Source organism: Hippocampus comes, unplaced genomic scaffold, assembly GCF_001891065.2.
Source record: "Hippocampus comes isolate QL1 unplaced genomic scaffold, H_comes_QL1_v1.1 scaffold5, whole genome shotgun sequence".
In the NCBI taxonomy this organism is placed as follows: domain Eukaryota; kingdom Metazoa; phylum Chordata; class Actinopteri; order Syngnathiformes; family Syngnathidae; genus Hippocampus; species Hippocampus comes.
Window position 1 is genome coordinate 25007 of NW_017805701.1, and position 22779 is coordinate 47785.

General features: G+C 44.9%; 1 protein-coding gene across 1 annotated transcript in view; it reads left to right on the forward strand.

The window, feature by feature from the left end:
* bcl11bb (BCL11 transcription factor B b) overlaps positions 1 to 22779 on the forward strand; it is a 38818-nt gene that overhangs the window by 7828 nt on the left and 8211 nt on the right. Inside the window, exon 2 of the mRNA XM_019882651.1 lies at positions 5617 to 6000. Coding sequence (XP_019738210.1) covers positions 5617 to 6000 — 384 coding nt within the window. The remainder of the gene's footprint in view (positions 1 to 5616; positions 6001 to 22779) is intronic.

Here is a 22779-nt window from a genome sequence, read left to right on the forward strand (position 1 = left end):
CCCATTCCGCACCCACAGCGCCCCTGTGGGCATACTTGTGTGTGAGTGTGTGTGTGTGTGTGTGGGTGTGTGTGTGTGTGTGTGTGTGTTTTTAGCGAGGAAATAAGGATAGGAGGGGAAAGCGATTTTGTTTAGCATAAAATTTCCTTCTCTAAATTCCACTAATGGAGCTTTCCTTGTATTTAATGGGGCAGGGAGGGGTGGGGATCTAATAAGAAGATAAAAGCAAAAAGTGAAATAAAAAAGCAAATGTTTATAAAGTTGGAGAAATGTGACGTGGAAAAAAATGATGCAAAGTTTTGGATAAAAGGAAGAAATAAGAACATACAATAAAATAATCTTGAAATGTTGAAGTCAAGAAAAATAAAAGCAAAAAAAAAAAAAGCACCAAAAAAAAACAAAAAAAAAATCAAGACGCAACAACCAAACACACAAAAAGAAGAAACATTTAAAAATCACAAAAATAAGCAAGCAAAAAAAAAAGACAAAATGAAACGCAAAAATAAGCCAAAAATGATGCCAAAATCTCCTTAAGTTTTTTTTAATTCAACTTTTCGAAAGAATGAATTACAAAAAAAAAAAAAGAGAGCCCAACTAAGATAAAGCCAAGCTAAATTTGACCATGCTGTTTGTAATTGGACATCATTTTTTTTGGGGAGGGGGGATAAACAGGAGCCCCCTCCACACCCATCCCACCCCACGCTCCCCTGGGGGCGTATTTGGTGTTTTTTTTGTTTTTTTTCCTGGGAAAATGCAATCAAAGACAAAGCAGGGGTGGGGAGCAGCGTGCCCGTTTTGTGCAAAATTCTCTCTCCTTTAAATTCCACTCAGAGAATTTTTGCCCCCCCTCCTCTCGACCAGGCAGCGTTTATATCGGCCGGATCGCTACCATTAGGCTTTTTTATGAGAATTATTAAAGGCCATTGATGTAAGCTCGCAAAACACCCCCTCCAGCTCACTTTGAAGAACCTCGGCCGGCGCGCAAATTACGCTCATGGAACAAAGCCAGGGCCCCAAATAAGGTTAAAAATCGAAAAAAAAAATCACTCTTATTATTAAAACTAAAGAAGTCAATTATTAGCTACCTTTGCCTTCCCAACCCCCCATGCAGCTTAACATTTTTTGTCTCGTCACTTACAGTCGTTATCGTCTTACTGTTGTACGGCTGAACCATGAATCGCTTTTCAAATCGACACCCCCCCAATGTCATCGAATGTTGTTTGCATTTTTTGTTGTCGTCGTTATCATCTGACTTAATTGTCTTGTGTTGACACCACACTTAACGCGGTCCACTTTTGTCACGTCGCCGAAGCCAAAGTGTTGAGGACGTGTACAACTCTGAATTCGAGTCGAGGATGAAACTGTCTTTTTCTTTCATTTGAGTTGCGTTCAACTTTATTTTCGCGGAAGCCAAAGGCTGGAAGAACAAAACATGATCATGTTTCTTGTAATTTAGATTAATAAATTGCTTGTGTTGGTTAAAAAATACATGGGAGGGGAACCTTGAAAAAAAAAAAAATCGCATTTTCAATCGCAATCGCAACAGTGAGGGGGGGCAAAAAAAAAAAAATTAAATTAAATTACATTATTTTTGAAAACCGTTCAGCCCTATGAATTGCTGTTTCCCGATTTCTGTTCTGGTGTCTTTTCACTGTCAATCCTTTCTTCAAATGAATGATGACTGCATTCACAATAAATGTTACAAACATTAAAAACAACCATAGAAGGAGCATTTTTAATTTCGCCATGAAAAGGCATGCTGATTCGGAAATTGATTTTAAAAAAAATGTTGCTGTCCAATTATAAAGCCCAAATGTAAAATTATCAAGTTTTTACACCTAATTTAAAGATGTTTTTTTTTCCCTAGATTTTTGAAAAAAAAAGTGGCGACATTCAGAAAACTGATGGAAAAATACAATGAAAACAGCAATTAATCACATGCACGTGTCATCTTCTTCATGCGCTGATGCTAATAGGAGCTAGCAAGAGACCCTCGGCTGAGCTTCTGTGAAGATGGGGGGAGCAGTAGTGACGCCGCTGGCAGATAGGGGGCGCCCTAAGGCTGCTGGACTCCCATTTGTGTGTGTGTTTGTGTGTGTGTGTGTGAGCAAGAGTGAGAGCGGGCCAAGCAGCTTGAGTTTCACGGCTCGACCGCGTGTTTGACAGGCTCTCACGCCGCTACAGACTTGAGCGTGTTTCCTTTTTTTTTTTTGTTACCCCTTTGTGTGTGCATGCCTGTGCGTGTGCGTTGTGTTTCTGGGCACGCACGCACACACACATTCCCCTTTTGCAAACATTCCATGCTTAGTTGCTGCCTGCATGTGTGCTTCCACACAGGTGAGAAAGGGGTGCAGCCTGAATGAGATGTCCGAGTTTGTCACGACTGTGCACGTGTATGTGTGCGCGTGCGTGCAAATACTGAGTGACTGATGTGGATTTATTTATTTTTTTTAGGTATCCATATTTTTCTTGAGTGCAGCAGTTCTTGGAAACAAGAGAGCTTTGACTTCGGTCTTTTTTTAATGTCCTTCAGCTGATTTTTTTTTTTTTTGTGTGCAAAAATTTGCGAAACGTGCGGCATATGGTGACAGGCAACCCAACTCATCTGACAGAACACAGCAGTTTGGAAAATAGTGATAAGATAAAAAATAAGTAAAAAATCTTTGAGCTGTTTAATGTCACTCCCAGTTGAGATGAGTTGCTGTCAAACTAAACATCAAACAAAGATGAATACATGTGAGGATTTCAAATCAACGTCCAAATTTGCCTTCTGCTAGCTTTATGCTAACATATAACGCCAAACACCATCGACGGGCTCACAAATAGCATCTATATGCTATGAAAACACTTTCAAGCAATGGATGTTTTTAATTTTTTTTTTATACTGCCATGTCACATGCACCATTTAAATCTTAACCTTCTATTTAATCGAGTTACAACACTATGTTTTCATAAATTACAATTTAATTGCGTGCTTTAATTTTGTGTTCAGAGAACATCTACTTGGTGCGTAAGAATACGGGAGTCAAATAAGAACTTGTACCAGCGACTCGAGTACACTTTAGCAGCTAACAAACAAGGGCCTACCTTCCGTCCAAGCGGCACAGGCGACTCAAGTAGGTGGGCCTGGTGTCATAGTCAACGTCAGTCATGATCTAAAAACAAAATAAAACAAATTAACACATAAATAAAAGTGCATTTTAGCTTGCATCTAATTGATCAAAGTCATGTTGATGATTATTGTTATGAAGAACAGACAAAATGTGGAGAAAAAAAAAATACCCAAAGAAATGAACTCAATTTCGGACAAAACGGCTACATGAATGCATCTAATGGCATCTTCACACAAGTTTTTTTTTTTTTTTAACTGTCACAATATCACTCCAAAAAATTGTGTTTTCCGCAAAGCTTCCGCCACAAACACTAGCCTCTTTCTTTGAAATTTCCTGATAGTTTTTCTTGTTTTCCGAAAATGTTCAAAAGCGACTTGGCTAATTACGCTATTAGGCTAACGAAATATTCCGGCACCCTTGATAAAGGCAAAATCTGGACGGCGACGGTTCTTATGTGGGCCGCGCTTTGCGCAAAACCCCTTTTCTATCATCTAAATACTCTGCATGGCTGGCTTCCCTCCCGTCGCCATCTCGCCACCTGTCTCATCGTCTCCGCCGCAAATAGCAACGCGCCGTGTTGTTAGCTCGGAGATTTCCCCTCTAATATACGGCGCACGTGCACGCCCGCAACATGGCCGCGGCGCGCATCTATTAGCGGCGCGTACGTGCGACTTTCTCCACGAACGCCGGCCACAAGCTGTGTGATCCGCAGGTAAATATGCATTTGTGTTCCTTCGCCGTTGCCAAAGATGATGAGATGGAAATGATCTGGCACCGCGCCAGCCTTCCATGTCGGGAGCGGAACGAAGGCGAATGCGGGGCGGGGGTGGGGGGTGAGAGGGTGCTTTTTTTTTTTTTTTTTCGTAAAGGGGGTGACTGAATAGCAAAACATTTGGGAAAAATTGGGGGATGGAAAAGCGGCGCGCGAAGTTTGGAGGAGCGACGGTGCTCCGACAGTTTGAGATGGGAGATAACGGAGTTTAGGATCTCTGCACTGATAACACACTCACACTCACACACACATACAGTCGTTATCTTAGCCTGAGCAATTATTAGAGATGTCATGTTTGGAGAGAAGGGAGATGGAGGTTCTGTGCATCTCTCCCGGGCATCAGCACCTCTCCCTGGGTACACGCCGGCCCCAGACACCCCTTCCTCCTCCATGCCACCTGGAGCCTCCTCGGAGCTTCCGGCTTAGGGGAAAGGACTTTTTTTTTTTCTGAGGTCATCCACTCGGGATTTGCGTTAAGCGGAGGGACTGTGTCGACGCCATAGGGGTGTGTGTGTGATGGTTATTAATGTCCGTGTCAGATGTGTGAAGAATGAGATTTACTCTGGTAACAGGACCTCTATAGATTTTATGTCTGCGGAGAATACACCGTTTGATTCACCTGCACACATGCACGCACACCCACAAACACACACACCCCATTTTTTTTCCTTTGTGCCACACACATGCATGCATGCACTCACAGGATGGATGCGGCCTTGTGTGTGTGTGTGTGTGTGTGTGTGTGTGTGTGTGTGTGTGTGTGTGTGTGTGAGAGCGCGCTCTGCAAAAGAAGTGAAGGCCGCCAGCGGAAACCCAGCATGCACTGTTAGATGAAGAGCTTCCTGGCCCCCCCCACACACACACACACACACACACACACACACACACACACACACGCGTTAGGCAGTATTTTTGGATGCCATCCATGCCGATGTGTGGCAGATAAGGCAAGCAGGTGTCTGCTGGCTTGTTGTATTCCATCAACTCGGTACAATGATGTCGGTTTCTCTTATCGGGTAATCTCGCCACCGGATTTTTTTATTTGTGTATGTGTGTGTGTGTATTTGTGACATAGAACACAAACGACTAGCACACAGCCCGTTTGACTCTAAAAATCAATTAGGATGCTCCCCTTGATCTCGATATAAGGCCTGAAGTGTGAGGAGGAAAAAAGTAGGAATTTTGAACGGATCAAGTGAACTACTGCAAATCAAGGCAAAAAGTGCCTGTTGTCTGTCTGCCAACATTTTTCTTCTTATCAGGAAGTTTTTATTTTAAGCGCAAATCCATTAGCTTCAAAATATACGTCGACATTGGTGAGGCTGGTAAATTTACTCCCTATATCTGGAAACAGATTTGTATTATCTACGCTTAGTCCAAATAGGCTTGCAATTTTTTTCTGGCTCCACAGATGACAATCACAACAACAAAACCAAAAAACGAAAAAAATGTTTATGTGGCGCCGTTTTGTGGCATCTTGGTACCAAGGAAGTCTAACTGAACAAAAAAGTGCCATCTTGTGGAATCTATAGGCCACTACAAAACATTTGGCTGGGTGTGAATTACTTGTGGATTTTCGCGATTCACCACAGGGCTCTGTACCAATCCCCTTTGTTCTTCGATTCAAATACACACTGCGACTTTTGTCACCTGTTTTTTTTTTTTTTTTTGCAGTCGTCTTTTCCTCATCTCTGAATATAAACCCCAGGCATTGTCTTCTTCCTCACGCAGCCGACGCCAATGATGCAACGGCGAGATCCCCGTCGCCGGCCCCCGCCGCCTCCCTCCGGGGCCCCGAGGAGCACGACCTGCTGACATGCGGCCAGTGCCAGACCAACTTCCCTCTGGGGGACATCCTGGTCTTCATCGAGCACAAACGCCGCCTATGCCGCGGGCCGCCACAGGGTGCGCCGGGCTCCTTCTCCGTCAAGCCCGGTGAGGCGGGCGGCGCCGCTAGCATCCCCATCTCCCCCCGGGGCCACGCCCTAGAGATGGGGAGGGGGCCTCCTCTAATGCCCGTGGAGGTGGGCGTGCAGGTGACGCCCGGCAGGGACGAGGATGCCCACAGAAGGCTGACTCCGGCCAAAGGGATCTGCCCCAAACAGGAGAAAGGAGGTATGAGGACACACATCTGAACTTGTCTTTTGCTGTTTGTGTGGACATTTTTCATTTTTCAAGTTTTACTCTAAAACACACAAAAAAATTTTATAGTGAGGATATTTTGTCTGGTGGATATCATAAAATACCCCCGCCACGCACATATGTTTCTTTCGACGTTAGTGTGGCATAACCGTTCGTTCTGAAGACATTTTGGTCCCTTTTAGACTTAGTGTGTGGAATAGATGCACTTGTGCACACACACACACACACACACACACACTTGGACTTGTCTTTCTATGCTCGTCTGGCACAGGCCTTGTGGCCATTTTTAATCGTGGGGAATTTTGGCTGGTTAACATGAAAAGTGTGAGAAGAGCTCACTTCACTTGCTCATGCGTGCACGCACATACACACACACACACTTTGTGGTACAAACTTTGATATCACACCGTTGTAATGGGGACATTTTTCTTTGCGGAGACATGTTGGCTGGGACTGAAAACTGCTTCGATAGGCTCATTTTTTTTTTTTTTTAGAATGCATGTGTGTGTGTGTGTGTGTGTGTGTCACCTGTGTACGAAAGATAGTTGCGTTTCAAAGAATCCTTGTTATTTTGACTGTGGCCTTCAGGAGGGATTAAAATGTAGCCACAGATGATTTCATTAGCCAGACTCGAGAGTGTGTGTGTGTGTGTGTGTGTGTGTGTGTGTGTTGTGTGCGCGCGTGTGTGTTGTGTCACACGCGCGCACACCCACACAGGCCTGCAGGAGGTGAAACCAATTGGAAAGGGTAAGGAAGAAGGTGATGAGTAGGACACCTCCGCCTCCCACGTTCCCTAAACGCAGCAGCCTGCGCTTTAAAAATAATCAGCATTGAATATAAACTGTTTCATCGATGAAAAGTCAGCTTTGTACTTGCTGAGGGGAAGGAGACGCATCATCGGCTAACAGTAGGGGTGGGGAAGTCAAGTCAGCGATGGCCATCAGGGTGGGGGCGTGGGGGGTGGGGGATTACGGAGGTTGGATAATTTACAATTTCCACGTCGGAAACAATTAGTGCAGACGTGATGTCACACTCGTGTCAGAAAAGGGAACGTTGAAAATGCGCTCCTGGTTAAATTTGTCACGCGCGGCCGTCATTCTGAATGTTTACCACCAGCGCAAACACGCACAAGAGATTCAATCGGTCGCGGTGGTGACAAACGTGTTACATTTATTAATTTATATATGCAAAACAGGACATGAATAATGAAATTCAACTTTATTCGAATAAATGTAATTGTATTTTATGAATCTGATTTCAATCCCTCCAAGGGGAAATTTTTCAAGTGATCCTCAAAATATGATTGGGAATTTCAAAAAGCACATATTGAATATGATGTCTGAGAGGTCTTGGAAGGTTGTAAAAATAAAAAAAAACAAGCAGCTGCAATTGTCACCATTAGCTTTTTTCTTTTGGAATAATTTTTTCCACTACATGTCACACATGCATCAACGCCGCCGTATGTGAAATGTCTCTTTCTGAAGCTTCGCACATGGGCTTCCTGTGGAAGACGGCGAGCGCGTTTTTTTTTTCTTCGATGTTGCATCTGCGTGTGTGCATGACAAACTCCTTTTTCGATTTTAATGTTTGTTTCAGAAACAGGGCGCGACGGCTCCTCAATGGATGTCACTTAACATGTCGAGAAAAAAAATTCACTCGCTTTTTTTTCCCCCCACTTGAAATCATTTAATAATGAAATTCCGGCTTGTCTTATTTTTAGACACTCTCTAATTAATTCATAAGCGAAATAAACACACGGTGATATTTTTAGAAACAGAGCTGAGTGTGATGCACACACAATGTTTGTTTTTGTTTTTTCCCATATTGGATTCATTCGCCTGTGTACCTAATGAAGTGACCGGTCAGCGTTGACTTTTGACACATTGGCCGCTCAACATTTGTAGAGGAGCAATCATCTCAAGTGACGCCTAATTAATTACCTCTGCCAAGGAAGGTGATCTTGTCATCGTCTTTTGTATGCAGACATGAGTCTGTAAAAAAAAATAAATTCTTGCGAAATCTGCATGATGGTGCACATTCAATTTGAGACACCCCCCCCCCCAAAAAAAAAGGTTTCATAGGAGCATAGCGGTGGTAGTGACATTGAAGAGGCGCTGTGGATTCAACATTTGAGGGCAGCTCATTTGGTCAAGACAACCTTTGAAACGGTGCTGGGTAAAGTGGTGCGCACCACCTCTGTGGGGATGCGAAAAGGGGTGCAAAGCTTCAAAAGTTAGCCGTGCATCTGAACTACAGTTGTTTTAGATCACGTCAAAGGACTTCCTTGGAGCCCTAAAAATTCAGGATATGCATTCAGGTTTGTTTTTTGTTTGCTCAATGATATGGTGGTGCGCTCAATCTATCGGGATGTAGAAGTCGGCGTATACCTTAAAACAAGTCGTAAAGTCAGCTTTAGATCCCTGCCTGAGATCCAGAACAGTTCTGTATTAGTCCAACATTTTTTTTGGGGGGGGGGGGTGTCGTTGCGGTAAGGGGGTGCGCCGATCTCTGGCGGCAACTGAGAAGAGAGGAACAAACACGTAACAAACTGTACATACAGTGTCACATTGTTACATCACACGTTATTGCCGGAATGGAGAATGTGTGTGTGTGTGTGTGTGTGTGTGTGTGTGTGTGGGGGGGGGGGGGGGGGGAGAGGCCAGTTATTGAGAAGTCAAGTGTTAGTGGCTCATGCTACAAACTCGCACCGTCTGCCCAACGGCGTGCACAGTGAACATGCGCTAACCTCGGCGCTCGCCACTTTTTTGTTTTTCCCCCCACCTGCTTTTACAACCTCCTGTCTGGCCTTGCTGTCTGGTGTGGGCTTGTGATGCCTTGCTAATATTACGGGTGCGTGTGTGTGTGTGTGTGTGTGTGTGTGTGTGTGTGTGTGTGTGTGTGTGTGTGTGTGTGTGTAAAGAATGAGGCGTGTCAAGATGTTACCAGAGGAGCGGGCTAAGACGAGCCTGGCCCAGCTTTGAACCTCCTCCCAGGACGGCCGTCGGCGCACCCCCTCGCAACACTTTTGAGGCACGCCATCACATCATGACAAGCGCTGAAAAGAGATCAGGGGGTTGGTGGGGTGGGGGGGGGTGAATATTTCATAAGACGCGACGGTGACAGCGACATCCTCAAACATCTCTCTCGACGGCTTTTCGTCCACTTGGCGTCGACGGGCTGTAAACTTTTTTTTTTTTTTTAATCATTTGGGAAAGGAGGGGGGGGGGAGGGGGCGACCCACTTGCGTTGCCCACACTGTTGGGCCCCTCCGCGCCAAAATGTTGCTTTGAAGATGTTAGGAACGGCTCTTCCAGCGAACCCCCATTTGTGCAGTCAAAATTGAGACGGCGTGGTGAGTGCTACAAAAAAAAATAGGAATAATAAATAAACAAGGATACGATAAAAAGGTTGTAAGTTGAGAACAAAGCAGTAAAATTAAACCCCCCACAAAAAAAAAAAATAATAAAATAAAACTTCCTTCGTCGGGTTTATCAGCTCTACTATATACTTACGAATTTTCACTATTATTTGTTGTCGTATTTATTTTACCAAATTTACTTTTGGCCCTTATTTTATCCGGAAAAATACGGCATTGTTCTGAGGAGCGTTTTCCTCTATGATGTAAGTCCGATTGGATGCATAAATGTTTGTATGGTGACACCACTGCCGCAGCGCTTAAGTAGTCCACCTGCTATTCGACCAGCGGTGGCCTCAAAGCGTATCAAACTGCGGTCAAATTTTCAACAAGCGAGAGAGAAGACAAGCCGCAATACAAAAAGTCGTCCCAAGTTTGACTCCCATGAGGTGCCTGGCCGAACATCTTGTGTGAAGATGTCCACGTCGCGACTGAATCGTTGTGTTGGATTGTAAACAAACAACCACCGTTTTTGCAACACGAGTCATCTCGTATTCTCCATCATCGTGAACGGAGCTGCTGAGCTCCCGGCGCCTGGAAGTTGAAGTGTCATCAGCAGTCGATCAAAAGTGCGAAATTACTGTTCAACGAGATGCAAAGTCACGGTCGTGATATTTAGTGTGATGATTTGGGAGATATCAAAGGATCAATATCAGATCACTGAATCGTTGTGTTGGATTGTAAACGAGTCATCTCGTATTCTCCATCATCATGAACGGAGCTGCTGGTCATCACTCGTCGATCAAAAGTGCGAAATTACTGTACGATGAGAAACTATAACACAGTAGGATTTTTTTTTTTTGGGAGGGGGGCTAAGAAAGTGTGTGTTCAACGAGATGCAATGTCACAGTTATGAAATTTGGTGCGATGATTTGGGAGATATCAAAGGATCAATATCAGATGAAAACACGATTGATATGTGATTGAAAAGAGCTAATTGATTGTACTTTTGAAAGATCAACGCTAAAAATAAATGCTATTATGCTAGCGCGAAGTCCATTTTATGGGGATTTACTCGACTTTCTTTTTCAGAAGGCTTTGGGTCCCAGTTGCCTCCCTCTTTACTGTATGTTGGAATTTTCGATTACGACATTGGGAGAAAATGTGGTCGAACGTAAACGCGCGTGTAGTTTTGGGTCACGACGCACACGACGTACATGTCGAAAGTGGATCGTCGTTTGTAGACGTACGGGTAACTTTACGTTTTGACGCCTCCCCTTCTCCCGGCAGCTGCTTTCCGATCCCGCCGTATCAATATTTGATCAGAATAACATTGCTGTTTGATCAAGAGACATGCTGTGACCTTCATCAATATGTTATTAAAAGTTCTCAAATCGCCATGTTGATAAGGCGCCCTAATTGATACTTTTGTGTTCAATGAATCCCAAATTGAAAAATGACCTTCCCCGGCCTAAGAGGTCAAATGTTGAATATGATTCCCCTTCACCCCCCCCCTCCCTTTTTTTGTGCCCCACCACCCAGTGCTCTTTTAATCACCTGGCTTGCTCTCATTTGCATATTAAATAGGCTTTAATCATGAAAAGCAATCAGGCTTTTGCATATTCATACCTTCCCCTGCGCGCCCGCTTCCTTGTCTCGCTCCAGTGCCGAGCAGCCCCGCAATCAGAAGGCAGGCGGCATCCTGCGCTCACACGCACACGCGCACACACACACACACACACACACACACACACACACACACACACACACACACACACACACACACACACACACTTCCAAATAACTTCACATGCTACTTATGTATTATCTCTGCGAGCGACAGTGAACGAAGGAAGAAGGGGGAAGGGGCGGGTGCACGGTGTTAGATAAAAAAAGATGGCGAGACTGATCCCTGATTTGAGCGGCGAATATTTGTACAGGGGCTCAAGGAAAAGCTCATTTGCATAATGACTTTGTAGTTTTGCATTAATCACATTTGCATATGAAAATGCGTTAATTACTCCCAATGATTTTTTTTTTCTTTTCGCCCCCTCCTCACCCCCTCGCGCCGCTGGAAGAAACTTCATTTTGATGTCCAAGCTCGCGGGTTGTGATTCGGGGTGAACGTGGTGCCACTTGTGTGTGCGCGCGCGCACGCGTGCGTGTTAACAAAATCGAGTGTTTTGAAAGTGCGCCAGCGCATCCATCTTACGTCTTCTGCGAGGCATGTGGGCATCTATTTTGGTTTTCTCTCTTAGCGCGCGCGCGCGTGTGTGTGCGCGCGCATGTGTGAGTCAGTGGGGAACGCAGCGAGTACGCTGCTTCCGTTTTAAGCATTTTTTTTTTTCACAAGCAACACAAACTTGTTTATGCTTCCGACCTCCCTCTAATGCCTTTTTTGTAGCTACAAATGTGGATGACTGTGTGTGTGTGTGTGTGTGTCCCATGCTGTCAAGTGGCAGATTAAATACGAAAAACATGTTCAATCGGAATGCATGCATTACATATGGGGGGTGCGCGTGTTTTGGGGATGTTTTGACCTCCTTGAGGACGACGTGGCACACACGTAAACAGGAAGTAAACACCCAATAAGGCTGCACACAAACTCGGACGACAGCATGGGAATCGTGTCCAAGTTTGGCCGAGATTTCATTTTCGGGGCTTCATTGAACAGGGCGGGCGATCGGTAACTATGAGGGAGTATTTCGGGCACGGTGCAAGAATAAAATTGGAACTTTGTGGGTAAAATATGGAGGACCTTTGGGGAAAAAGGCGGACTATTTAAAAATGCGCACACACACACAGAGACTATTGCACATCATCACTTGAAGTAAACTGGAAGAGGACGTTAGCTAGCGTGGTTTTTGGAATCAGAGGCAAGGCGTGCTTGCTTGGAGCTATTTGTCACTGTCCACTGTAAAGCTGACCCATGAAACAAAAAAAAAAAAAATTGAGCATTGTGAAATTTCGGCTAAATCTGATATTTTAATCCGAATCGATGATGCGGGCAAACGGATATTAGCATTAACGCTACGGCAGTTGTAATCAATTCATACAAATGTTATTTGAATAAACTCATCCATGAAACAAGAGAGAACCAAACATTTAAACACCCAAAACATTCAAGTAATATTCACATCGTTTTGGTGGCTTCATGCTAGCATATACAGTGGCACCTCTACTTACGAAATTAATTGGTTCTGGAAGAAATTTCTCAACTAGAAAATTTTGTAAGTAGAGACGCGTTTTCCATGTAAATGCCCTCCCCAAAAATTCTGACATGTTTCCTAAAGCATAAAAATGCATCAAAATATGGAACAAATACATGTTACAATTAGATTATTTCAAAAAAAATTGACAATTCACGTAAAACTATCTGAACGCCTCATGGCCCGAGGGGCGAATGACGAGGACACTACATAGACACATATCTATCTATCTACACACATCGACACATACGGTAGAAGTCCCGCTTAGCCAATGGGATGCCAGGATGATGCTCAGTAATAGCCAATGGCAGAGCAGCTATAAGAATGTTGCGTTCAGGAAACTCGGAGCTGCGAGTCGCTTTCCTATCTTGAAATTTCTTCCACAACAATATTTTCCCGTTGAGACATTTCGTAAGTTGAAAATTTCAGATGAAGAGATGTTCGTAAGTAAGAGGTACCGCCGTCGACAGGCTGTCAGAAATTAGCATATGTGTTTGGGTGCATCGGAATACTGTAAAAACCCGCAAAGAAAAATCCACGAGTGCAAAACGCACGCTCGAATGGGCTGACAAGACCGACATTCACGTAAAGCGCGCGCGTAGACGCACACACACGCACACGCACGAGTCAAGAAGTCCCACATGAAGGCATCAAACGCAGCGCAAGCGGCTTTATGGCACTCATATGGCAGCAGATTTGATATTTTCCTACCACAGAGGGGGAATAAAAGTGGCCACTAATTTGGAGTGCGAGCGCCACCGCTAACTTGCAGCATGTGCTTGCGCGCTCCAGATGTGTGCGTGCACTCTGCTCCGAGGAGAGAGGAAAAAAAAAAAAAAAGGAGAGAGCAATTAAAAGAAGCTCACGCTGAACCGACTCCACCCCCGGCCTCCTCCCAGTTTTCTTTCTCCGCTGAATTGCTGCGATCAATACAAAAATGCCCCCCCCCAAAAAAAAAACATTGGAACATTTCCAGAAGAGAAACAAAAAAAGTTACCAGACAAATTTTGAATACTACAAAGCAAAATGTCACCATTTTATCCGCCAAATGATTGCAACTTATTTTTTCAACAATTTTAGGAGAAAAATGTTTTTCAGGATTTTACCAGAATACATTTTTGAAAAACTTACGTCACTTCATAAATAAGAACAATATTTTTGATTTTACAAATAACCCCTCCCCCCCCCAAAAAATAGGGGAATAAAGAAAATTAGAATATACATGTGCAACATTTACAGGGGGAATTTTTTGTACTTTTATGAAATAGCAACATTTTTACTTTAATTTTGAGTGCCCAAAAAATATGTGGAATACTTGGAAAATACGGTCAACCTTTTTTGAGAATTTAAGTAACCCATATCATATTATCATCATAATATCCCTTAATATTGCGACATTTCTACTATTCTGCTACGGCAAGAGAAGAATCATCACAGGAGGTTAGGTAACATGAACTTTATTTTTTTTCTCTCTTATACATGTTACTGACAGCGGATAACTTCTTTTTACACTTGCAACCATCTCATATGCCATCAATTATGAAAAGTCTGAATATGATGCGCATTTGTGGGGTCCTTCTCGCAATACCCATCTTTTTCCCCACTAGTAGTGCATGTAAAAAAAAAAAAAAAAAAAAAAAGGAAGCGACTTATCTTGTTAGCGCTTCGGACTGCCTCGCACCGCCACCGCCGCCCTCCTCCTCCTCCTCTTATCTCATTAGCGTCCCGCTCGGTGACGCCGTTTATTTGGCTTTTTAGCCGCCGCCACTTGTCTCGTGCAATTACGGTGATGCAAAAGCGCAAGATGGTGGTAAATGCAAACATCACAGCGGGGTAATTCCTTGTTGGGATATTTGGCTGCCAGTTTATTTGGAATCTGTACCAGCCCATCCCCCCCCCCCCATCCAAGCCTCCAATAAGCAGGAAAATAGGACTCAATAATTCAATACTTTCCAAAAACATACAGTAATGCCAAAATTGAACAGTCATACAACTACTGTAAGTGACTCAGTCAACTGCAGTAATATGAATAGTACTTTTTTTTGCAGAGGATAAAGAATATATGCCTGTGGGTATTGTTATACCGTTTGCGTACATGTATATAGTAAGTTGTTTAAAAGTTGTGAACTACGGCAGCACAGATGCAAGCTTTGTTCGCCCATTGATGGCGTTTTGCATTGTGCGTTAGCGTGAAGTTAGCAAGAAGTTGCTAAGTTGGGTGGTTGCTGTCAATACACGGCGTGTAATTCTCCTTGTTTTATGTTTAGTTTGATAGTAAATTTCAACTAGGAGTGGCAATAAACAGCCTGCAGCCTCTTTTTGAAGAATTATGCACTCTTTGGCCAAAACTGTGTGTGTGTGTGCGTGTGTGTGCGTGTGTGTGTATGTGCGCTATTACACGCGTATGTGGAGAAAAAAAAAACAACTTGTAACTGAAGGAAAAAAATCAATAACCCCCCCAAAAAAAGAAAAGAAGAAGCAGAAGTGCATACTTAAGTGACTTATTTGGGAATAAAAAGCAGCAGCTTCTCTTTTTTGTTGTGGCTTCAAGTGCTGCGATAATTTACGAGGTTGGGCAGAAATGATTATCTGGGAAATATTACAGCGCTAAAACTGTTTGCATGTTTTCTATATTTTCCTTTAGGGGATGGGGGGGCATGGGGGTGAGAGGACTTGGGTGGAGGTTATTTAAATAAATAAGAAGATTATGAGGACAATTTGACTGCTGGCTTTATTCATTAGAAATGTAAATCTGCTTTTTATTAGCCGGCGCTATGACTTAACTGTGGAGCAGCACAACATGTGTCGCGCCGTGCCACGTCCTGCCTGTCTAACCTCACCCGACGGACTTAAAAATCCCCCATGTTTCTTTTTTCTTCTTCTTTCCCCCCCCCCCTACTTGTCTTTTCCAAAATGAAATAAAGTCGAGATGCTATCGGGCCGATCTGTGCCAGTGGAGCTTGTCTGGGCCTGTGGTCTGGCGGGGGCAATGCTGGCCCCAACCACGCCACCCCTATGCGTGCGTGTGTGTATGTGTGTGTGTGTGTGTGTGTGTGTGTGTGTGTGTGTGTGTGTGTGTGTGTGTGTGTGCGTGCGTGTCCTAAAGGCAATGGCTAGATGAAAGCAGCTTTCTTTTAACCATCAGCTATGCAGGAGCCGTGCCAACAGCAGGAAATGTATCAGCGTGATAACAGCCGCAAAGACAGAGAGATAATGAGAACCAATTGAGAGAGCGAGAGAGAGGCCACACAAAAGTCTCCAGGGAGGCCCTGAGGCCAAACGAAGACCCGTCAAACACATATTCAAACACACAGACACACAGACACACACACACACTTTAGGAAAACTATGCGCAGGGTGTGTCCGCGCCGAGGGACGAGCATGTCTCTATTTGCGGCGTGGAGGCGGTTGGACGCACCTGGGAAGGTTTCGGGACCCGCGGCGTGAAAAGCAAAAGAACGCACGATGAAAGGCGTTTGTGTTGGCGGGCTGTGGGAAAGTCAATGTCGCGAAAGAAGCTAACATCACAGGCGCTTGGACTTGGTGATAATCATGAAAATAACAATAGTCAGAAATTAGATTCATCATTGAGCGCCATTGTTTTTGTTGGCATTGATATGGCGACCTGAGACGACCGAAAGATGTTGTTTGGTTGGCATGTGATTGGACATTACACCACGTACTTGCTACACAGGATGAGCTAGCTAATTGGGATTCTTACAATCTCGAAAGAAAAGTTCATGTGTTCGTAGCATAAGCCTAACCAAGAATCATTAGCTTTCAACCGTCTGTTTCGTTACAGGGTCGAGACACCGGCATTCAATATTGCTTTTGATGCTATGATACGCTATCACTAAAACAGTATCAAATAGCATGTTACGTTGTAGTATGGACAAACCGGCATCAAATATTTGTATTGACTATCGTTTTCTTTTGTAAGACGGCGTCAAAAATCACTATCAAGCCGTGTCATATCGCTGAAGGACTGCAATTCCCACCTCGAAACACCGCTAGGGGGAGCCCTGTAGCTAAAATAAACATTATGCTAAGTTGAATGTTATGTAGCACATTGCGCGTGACATGCTAATCATTTCTCCGCGTACCAAAACCCCTTTAAGTCGTACGTGAATACGACTTGATTAGGGGGGTATTGTTTTAAAAAAATAATTAATTGATTAGCGGAGATGTTTGACGACACTTCGCCAATAAATTAAACCAACATTTAGCCGGCTGCAATTTGACGACATGTTTGGGCGCCGCAATCATCGTCGCATTGTTTTTTTTTTTTTTTTGCGTTAGCGCACTAACGCTGATTAGCTCGTTGGCAAATTGGCGAAGGCAAGTTTTGACACAAAAACTTGGCGGACTGCGTTGAGGGACCAAGTAGGGGCCTACTCGCTGTCTTGCTCAATACGCTCAAGGTTTCCTGCAGGCTGCGTGTGAAGCGCGAGTGCCCGAGCCAGCTGGGCAACATAAGTGTCTGAAGACGCTTGAACGGGTCTGGAGGATGTGTTGAACCGCACAAGAAAACTATGTTTGCCTCGTCCGAGTCACATTCCTGAGAATGACGTTCGCGCATTGAAGTCGCGCTGGAGGTTCCTCCCGCTCTTTTCCGAGAAGAGGACGCGCCGTGGGCGCCTTTTTGCTACGAAGCGCACTCATCCCACGAAACATCAAACAACCCATCTAAGCAGCATTAGCACGTCGGAGTCAATCGAGGCAACGGAACAGTGGTGAATGGGACACTGACAGCGCGGACAAAGCGGGCGTCCCTCAGGGGCTCGGCTCGAGCTCATTTGGATGGAAAACGCTCAAAGTCGTCAAAGCTGCTTTTTATCCATTCAAAGGCATCTAAAAGGCCCGCTGGTGACCTTTTCTCGGGGAATATTTCACATTCTGCTTGTTGCGCCTCCCTGTTATTATTAAAGATGCGCGTTTTCCGCCATAGCCGCCGATGACGCCATTGTTTACTTGATGCCGCCGCCCGCTGCGCAGCTCCACAACACCGCATTTAAGTGCCGGTAATTCCGCTATGAACAATAGAATGGCAGGTGGTAGTGATAAAAGCATTTTCCCTCGGCTTCCTCAACACACGTCAATTTTCTTTCTTTTGGGCCGCTGCTGTCCCAAGTGTCCTCGCAATTTTGTCGCCGTCGCGACGGAAGGCCACACAGGTAGCGCTAACCGCACTTCCTGGTTCTTCACCAATCACAAGCCATTCCCTCAAGAGGATTACAAATGGCACCTTCAGGGAGCTCTGGAATTTTGGAACTTTCAACAACATTGACCAGATATTGAACAGTCAAAAAAATTTCCAGCAGTCCGTTTCATCACGTGTTGCTGATGGCAAAAATTGGACTTGGTCGCGCTCTCTGTGGAGTTTGAGTCCGAAAAAAAAAAAAAAAAGTCTCAAGATCCTATCCATGATTAATCTGCCATTTTGTATTCAAGTGGCCATTTTAGCCTCATTTGAGTCATTTTCTGGGGGGGAGGTTTCGAACGCATACTTTAAGATTTTTTTCCGATTGCTACCAGATTTGAACCTCGTTTTGTCGACATATGAGCTGTGCTAAATTACGATTTTAGCGCAGCGAAGTTTGACGATTGGACATAAAACAGTCAAGTCACACGTTTGGATTCGAACATCCTGGCTTGGTTGTATTACATCACAGCAACTCTTTTTGTAGAGCATATGTGTGTGTGTTTGACGTATTACAAAAGTAAAGACATTTTTCTTTGAGCAGATCAGAACTCGCCACCCCCCACTTTTTTTTTTTTTTTTTTAAACCCATGGGGGGAGGGGGTGTGTGGAGGGAGTCCTGACTCATCACGTTTTCATCACTTTCCAACTTTCCAATTCAATTAGTGGCACTTGTCATTTGACACGTAGCGGCGGCCGGGCCGCTTTGGCGCGTCCTGCTGTCATCGCCTAGACGGGCCGCGTTGCCGCCAGCAGCCGACACACGCCAGCTCGGCAAGAATGAAAGCGAATGAACAGTTTAATTTCCTTTCCACGCTCCCCCCACTATCTACAGGTGGCCTACTCATTTCCGGCACCTTGCAACCACCCCCTAATATTTTATGTTTTGCATTTTTATGCGCTTGTCAAACATTTGATTTGTTTATTTATTTATGATTATTAGTGTTTTTTTTCCCATGAGGCTGAATTACAATGAAACAAGTTTGACGATTGGACATAAAACAGTCAAGTCACACGTTTGGATTCGAACATCCTGGCTTGGTTGTATTACATCACAGCAACTCTTTTTGTAGAGCATATGTGTGTGTGTTTGACGTATTACAAAAGTAAAGACATTTTTCTTTGAGCAGATCAGAACTCGCCACCCCCCACTTTTTTTTTTTTTTTTTTAAACCCATGGGTGGAGGTGGTGTGTGGAGGGAGTCCTGACTCATCACGTTTTCATCACTTTCCAACTTTCCAATTCAATTAGTGGCACTTGTCATTTGACACGTAGCGGCGGCCGGGCCGCTTTGGCGCGTCCTGCTGTCATCGCCTAGACGGGCCGCGTTGCCGCCAGCAGCCGACACACGCCAGCTCGGCAAGAATGAAAGCGAATGAACAGTTTAATTTCCTTTCCACGCTCCCCCCACTATCTACAGGTGGCCTACTCATTTCCGGCACCTTGCAACCACCCCCTAATATTTTATGTTTTGCATTTTTATGCGCTTGTCAAACATTTGATTTGTTTATTTATTTATGATTATTAGTGTTTTTTTTCCCATGAGGCTGAATTACAATGAAACCACTTTTGAAATTTGAAATTATGAAAGAAAATGGGTTTCTCCACTTAAATACTGGAAACTGATGCTCAGAGCTCAACATCCCATTGAGGAAACAAACTAGTGTGGGTGTTCAAACCCTCATTTATACTCATGTCGAAAACCAAAAATGTCGCGCTAACCAGACCGATCTAACAGCATGAAGAACTTCACTCCACTAGCTTTCCATCTGTTTGTGTTGCAGATGTACCACGCTTGAATCTGTAGTCATTATCTTCCTGATTTTTCATTTTCTACCACAGCCCCTTTAGGCAGCAAACTAACAACCTCACAACAAAACCACATTTGGACTAACATCAATCGATGTCATGCCACATTACTACTACTGTACAGAAATACGAGTATGCCAATAAAAACGGATGCGCTAAACAGACCCGTCTAATCGTCTGGGGAACATCACTAGGTCGGGTTTTCACTGTGTTGTACTTATTCATGCATTTGCAGTAGTTATTGATATTCTCACGTTTAGTCCTTGCTTTGAATGCTACGACAGCCCATTTAGGCAACCAACAAGTCGGGCCCAGTGTTGGTTGGCCCTGATTCCTCAACACCATAAGCTCACCACAACTGATGTAATGCCACACAATCACTCAACTTGTGACAGACATGAAAACTAACGCTTCGAACCAGACTAACCTCACTCTCCATTGGCTTTCCACGCGTCTGTGTGGAGCATTTCCTGCTTTTGGTTTTCGATGACAACTTCCCGTCTAGGTAGCCAATTAATCGGGCCTGAATTAACCCATACGGTGTGAACGTAAACATAGGACACCTTTAAATCTTAGTTTTGTGCTGTCAGACCTCATATTGGCTAGACACACACACACACACACACACACACACACACACACACACACACACACACATGCATATGGTTAGTAAACTGAAGCTGGTTCCATTTAACATGGAGCCAGCCCCACTGTGTGAGTGCCTCACCCCCTGCCTGCTACTGCCACTCTGCGTAGGCTTGCCCTGTCCCGTACCACTCCCCCTTCCCTGGTCCTGTACTTCGCCACCCCCTTCCCTTCATACCCAAAATGCCGTTCGCGTGACAGCCAGCCAGGAAGCCAGCCAACACACGCGAAGACGGCGAGGTGGCGGCGGCATCTCCTCGCCCCAGCTCGCCGTCCCCGGTTGATCCGCCCGGCCCCCGTGGCCCCCTTGATTAGCCGCCTTCATGACAAACAAGCCATCAGTGCGGAGTGGGAACTTGAGGAAGGAGGTGTAGAGGTGGGCACAGGGGCGAGGTGTGGAGGTTGGGACCCCCGGGGACCCCTAGATCACAGCCATGCTAATGAGGAGCTGCTTTGCCAGCAGGAGAGGTGTCAGCTAACCCCTGACAGGTGCACATTGCGTTCTCCCTAGTGTGTACACGTGTGTGTGTGTGTGTGTGTGTGTGTGTGTGTGTGTGTGTGTGTGTGTGTGTGTGTGTGTGTGGAGGCTGGAGATGGGGAGGTGCCGGCGGGGACAGGTTGGCGTCCCAGCGGCCTCGCCTGCAGGCGGCTTTGTTCGGAGTGTAAATGTGTTGTGCCGTGTCGCCCTTGATGGAATGTCGGAATAGCGTAGCCAACCTGCAAACCCCCAGGAATGCCTCGCAAACACACACACACACACACACACACACACACACACACACACACACACACACACACTATGCGCACGCGTACAAGCAGCAGTAGTATTGTGATGTTCGACGACAGCCCATTTAGGCAGCAAACAGGTCGGGCTGTCCGTGTGGCGAGAAATGTAGGCTCTTGCAATCTTGACTCAAAAGAACACGATTCTGACCTTAAAATGTTGCTCACTTCCTGTTTTATCTGAACCGGCTTATTTTTCGAGAGCCATTTTAAGCAGCAAATTAGTCGGGTATGTAACAGCTCCGTAGACTGTGCAATATTTAATAACTAGAACAGGATTTCTTGGCTCAAATGTTGTCCATGCCCTGTTTTGATATATATATTTTTTTGACAACTAATTTAGGCAGCAACATCTTTGGCTTTTTTTTTTTAATTTTAATTATTGGACACTTATGCGCTTGCGAAAAATACTCAAAGTAAATGACGTCTTTGCTCAAAACGTTGCACTGTCTCTGTTCATGTCCAGTTTGGATTTTTGAAATCTGTCGGCTAGTGAGGCACCAAACCAGTCTGGCTCTTCTGTTGTTATGCGAATTTCATCTCCTGCTTTAATTTTCTATGACAGCCCGTTTAGGCAGCAAACTCGAATGAAAGCTATTTGTAATCGTAAGAATTTATACTTACTTAAAAGCGAATGACTCCTGAACTCACTTTACTCTCTTCCTGTTTAGATCTGGTCTGACTGCCCATCTAGGCAGCAAACCTTTTGTATAGTATCGATATACAGACTTTTGCAGTCTTTACCTTGCTCCAAAAGTTCCTCGTAAAGTTTTTTTTTTTTTTTTTTTTTTTGCAATCAACATGGCATTTGGTCGCTTTCGGTGTGGATTAGCGTGAGATTGCGACACAGGCGAGGATGGCGGGAGCGACGGCATATGTGAATTCCTAAATTAAAGACAAATCCACATGTCTGCGCCATATGCCCGTTGTCTACCTCCCGCACACCCCCGCCTCCCAACTATCACCGCCCTCCTCCTCCTCGACAAGCTCCTCGCACCAATTTCTCGACGGCGGCCATATGCGAGCAGTCAATAGCCCATTGGCTGGCATTTTGTTTGTACTTTAAGGCAAAAATAACGGCTATAAAAGGCAATCTGGAAGGAATAAAACGCGATGTAAAGCTCAGATCTTTAATTGGCGCGGCGGTTTGAGTAAGAAAAGAAAAGGAGGAGAAAGAGAATGTTATTAGCAGCCCACCTCAACTGCGCTGGTGTACATGTGCCAGTGTTTTAATCACTTCCTGCAGGGCTCCTGGCCATTGGTTTTTGTTTTGATGCATGCGGCCCAGCGTGGCCCTCCCAAGCCGATCTCGCCATTGCCTTTTTTTATTCTTCGGTGGGAAACGTTTGCCGGCATTCTCGCACACCTGGACGAGACGCATTGGGACGCCGAGGCTTGGAACAGTCGTCCGGCCGAAAGCCTCCAGCTCAGAGACGTCCAAAGTCCAAGCGGCATTCATTTGCGGCCTACTGCACGTTTTTTTTTTTTTTTTTTACCGCCTCACCACATAATGGGGCTTTTCCTTGTCATCCTGTCGATTAGTAATCGCTGATCATGTATGTGTGTGTGTGTGTGTGTATGTGTGAGATTAACTCCACTAACTGGTACTTGACCATGATGGTCCCCAGTAGGTGGAGCTCAGCCTCTAATTGCCGAAAAGTGAAACATGGCACGGACTCGCTTCATTCACTAATTGGCTACAATGAGGATGCCTCTGTGTGTGTGTGTGTGTGTGTGTGTGGGGGGGGGG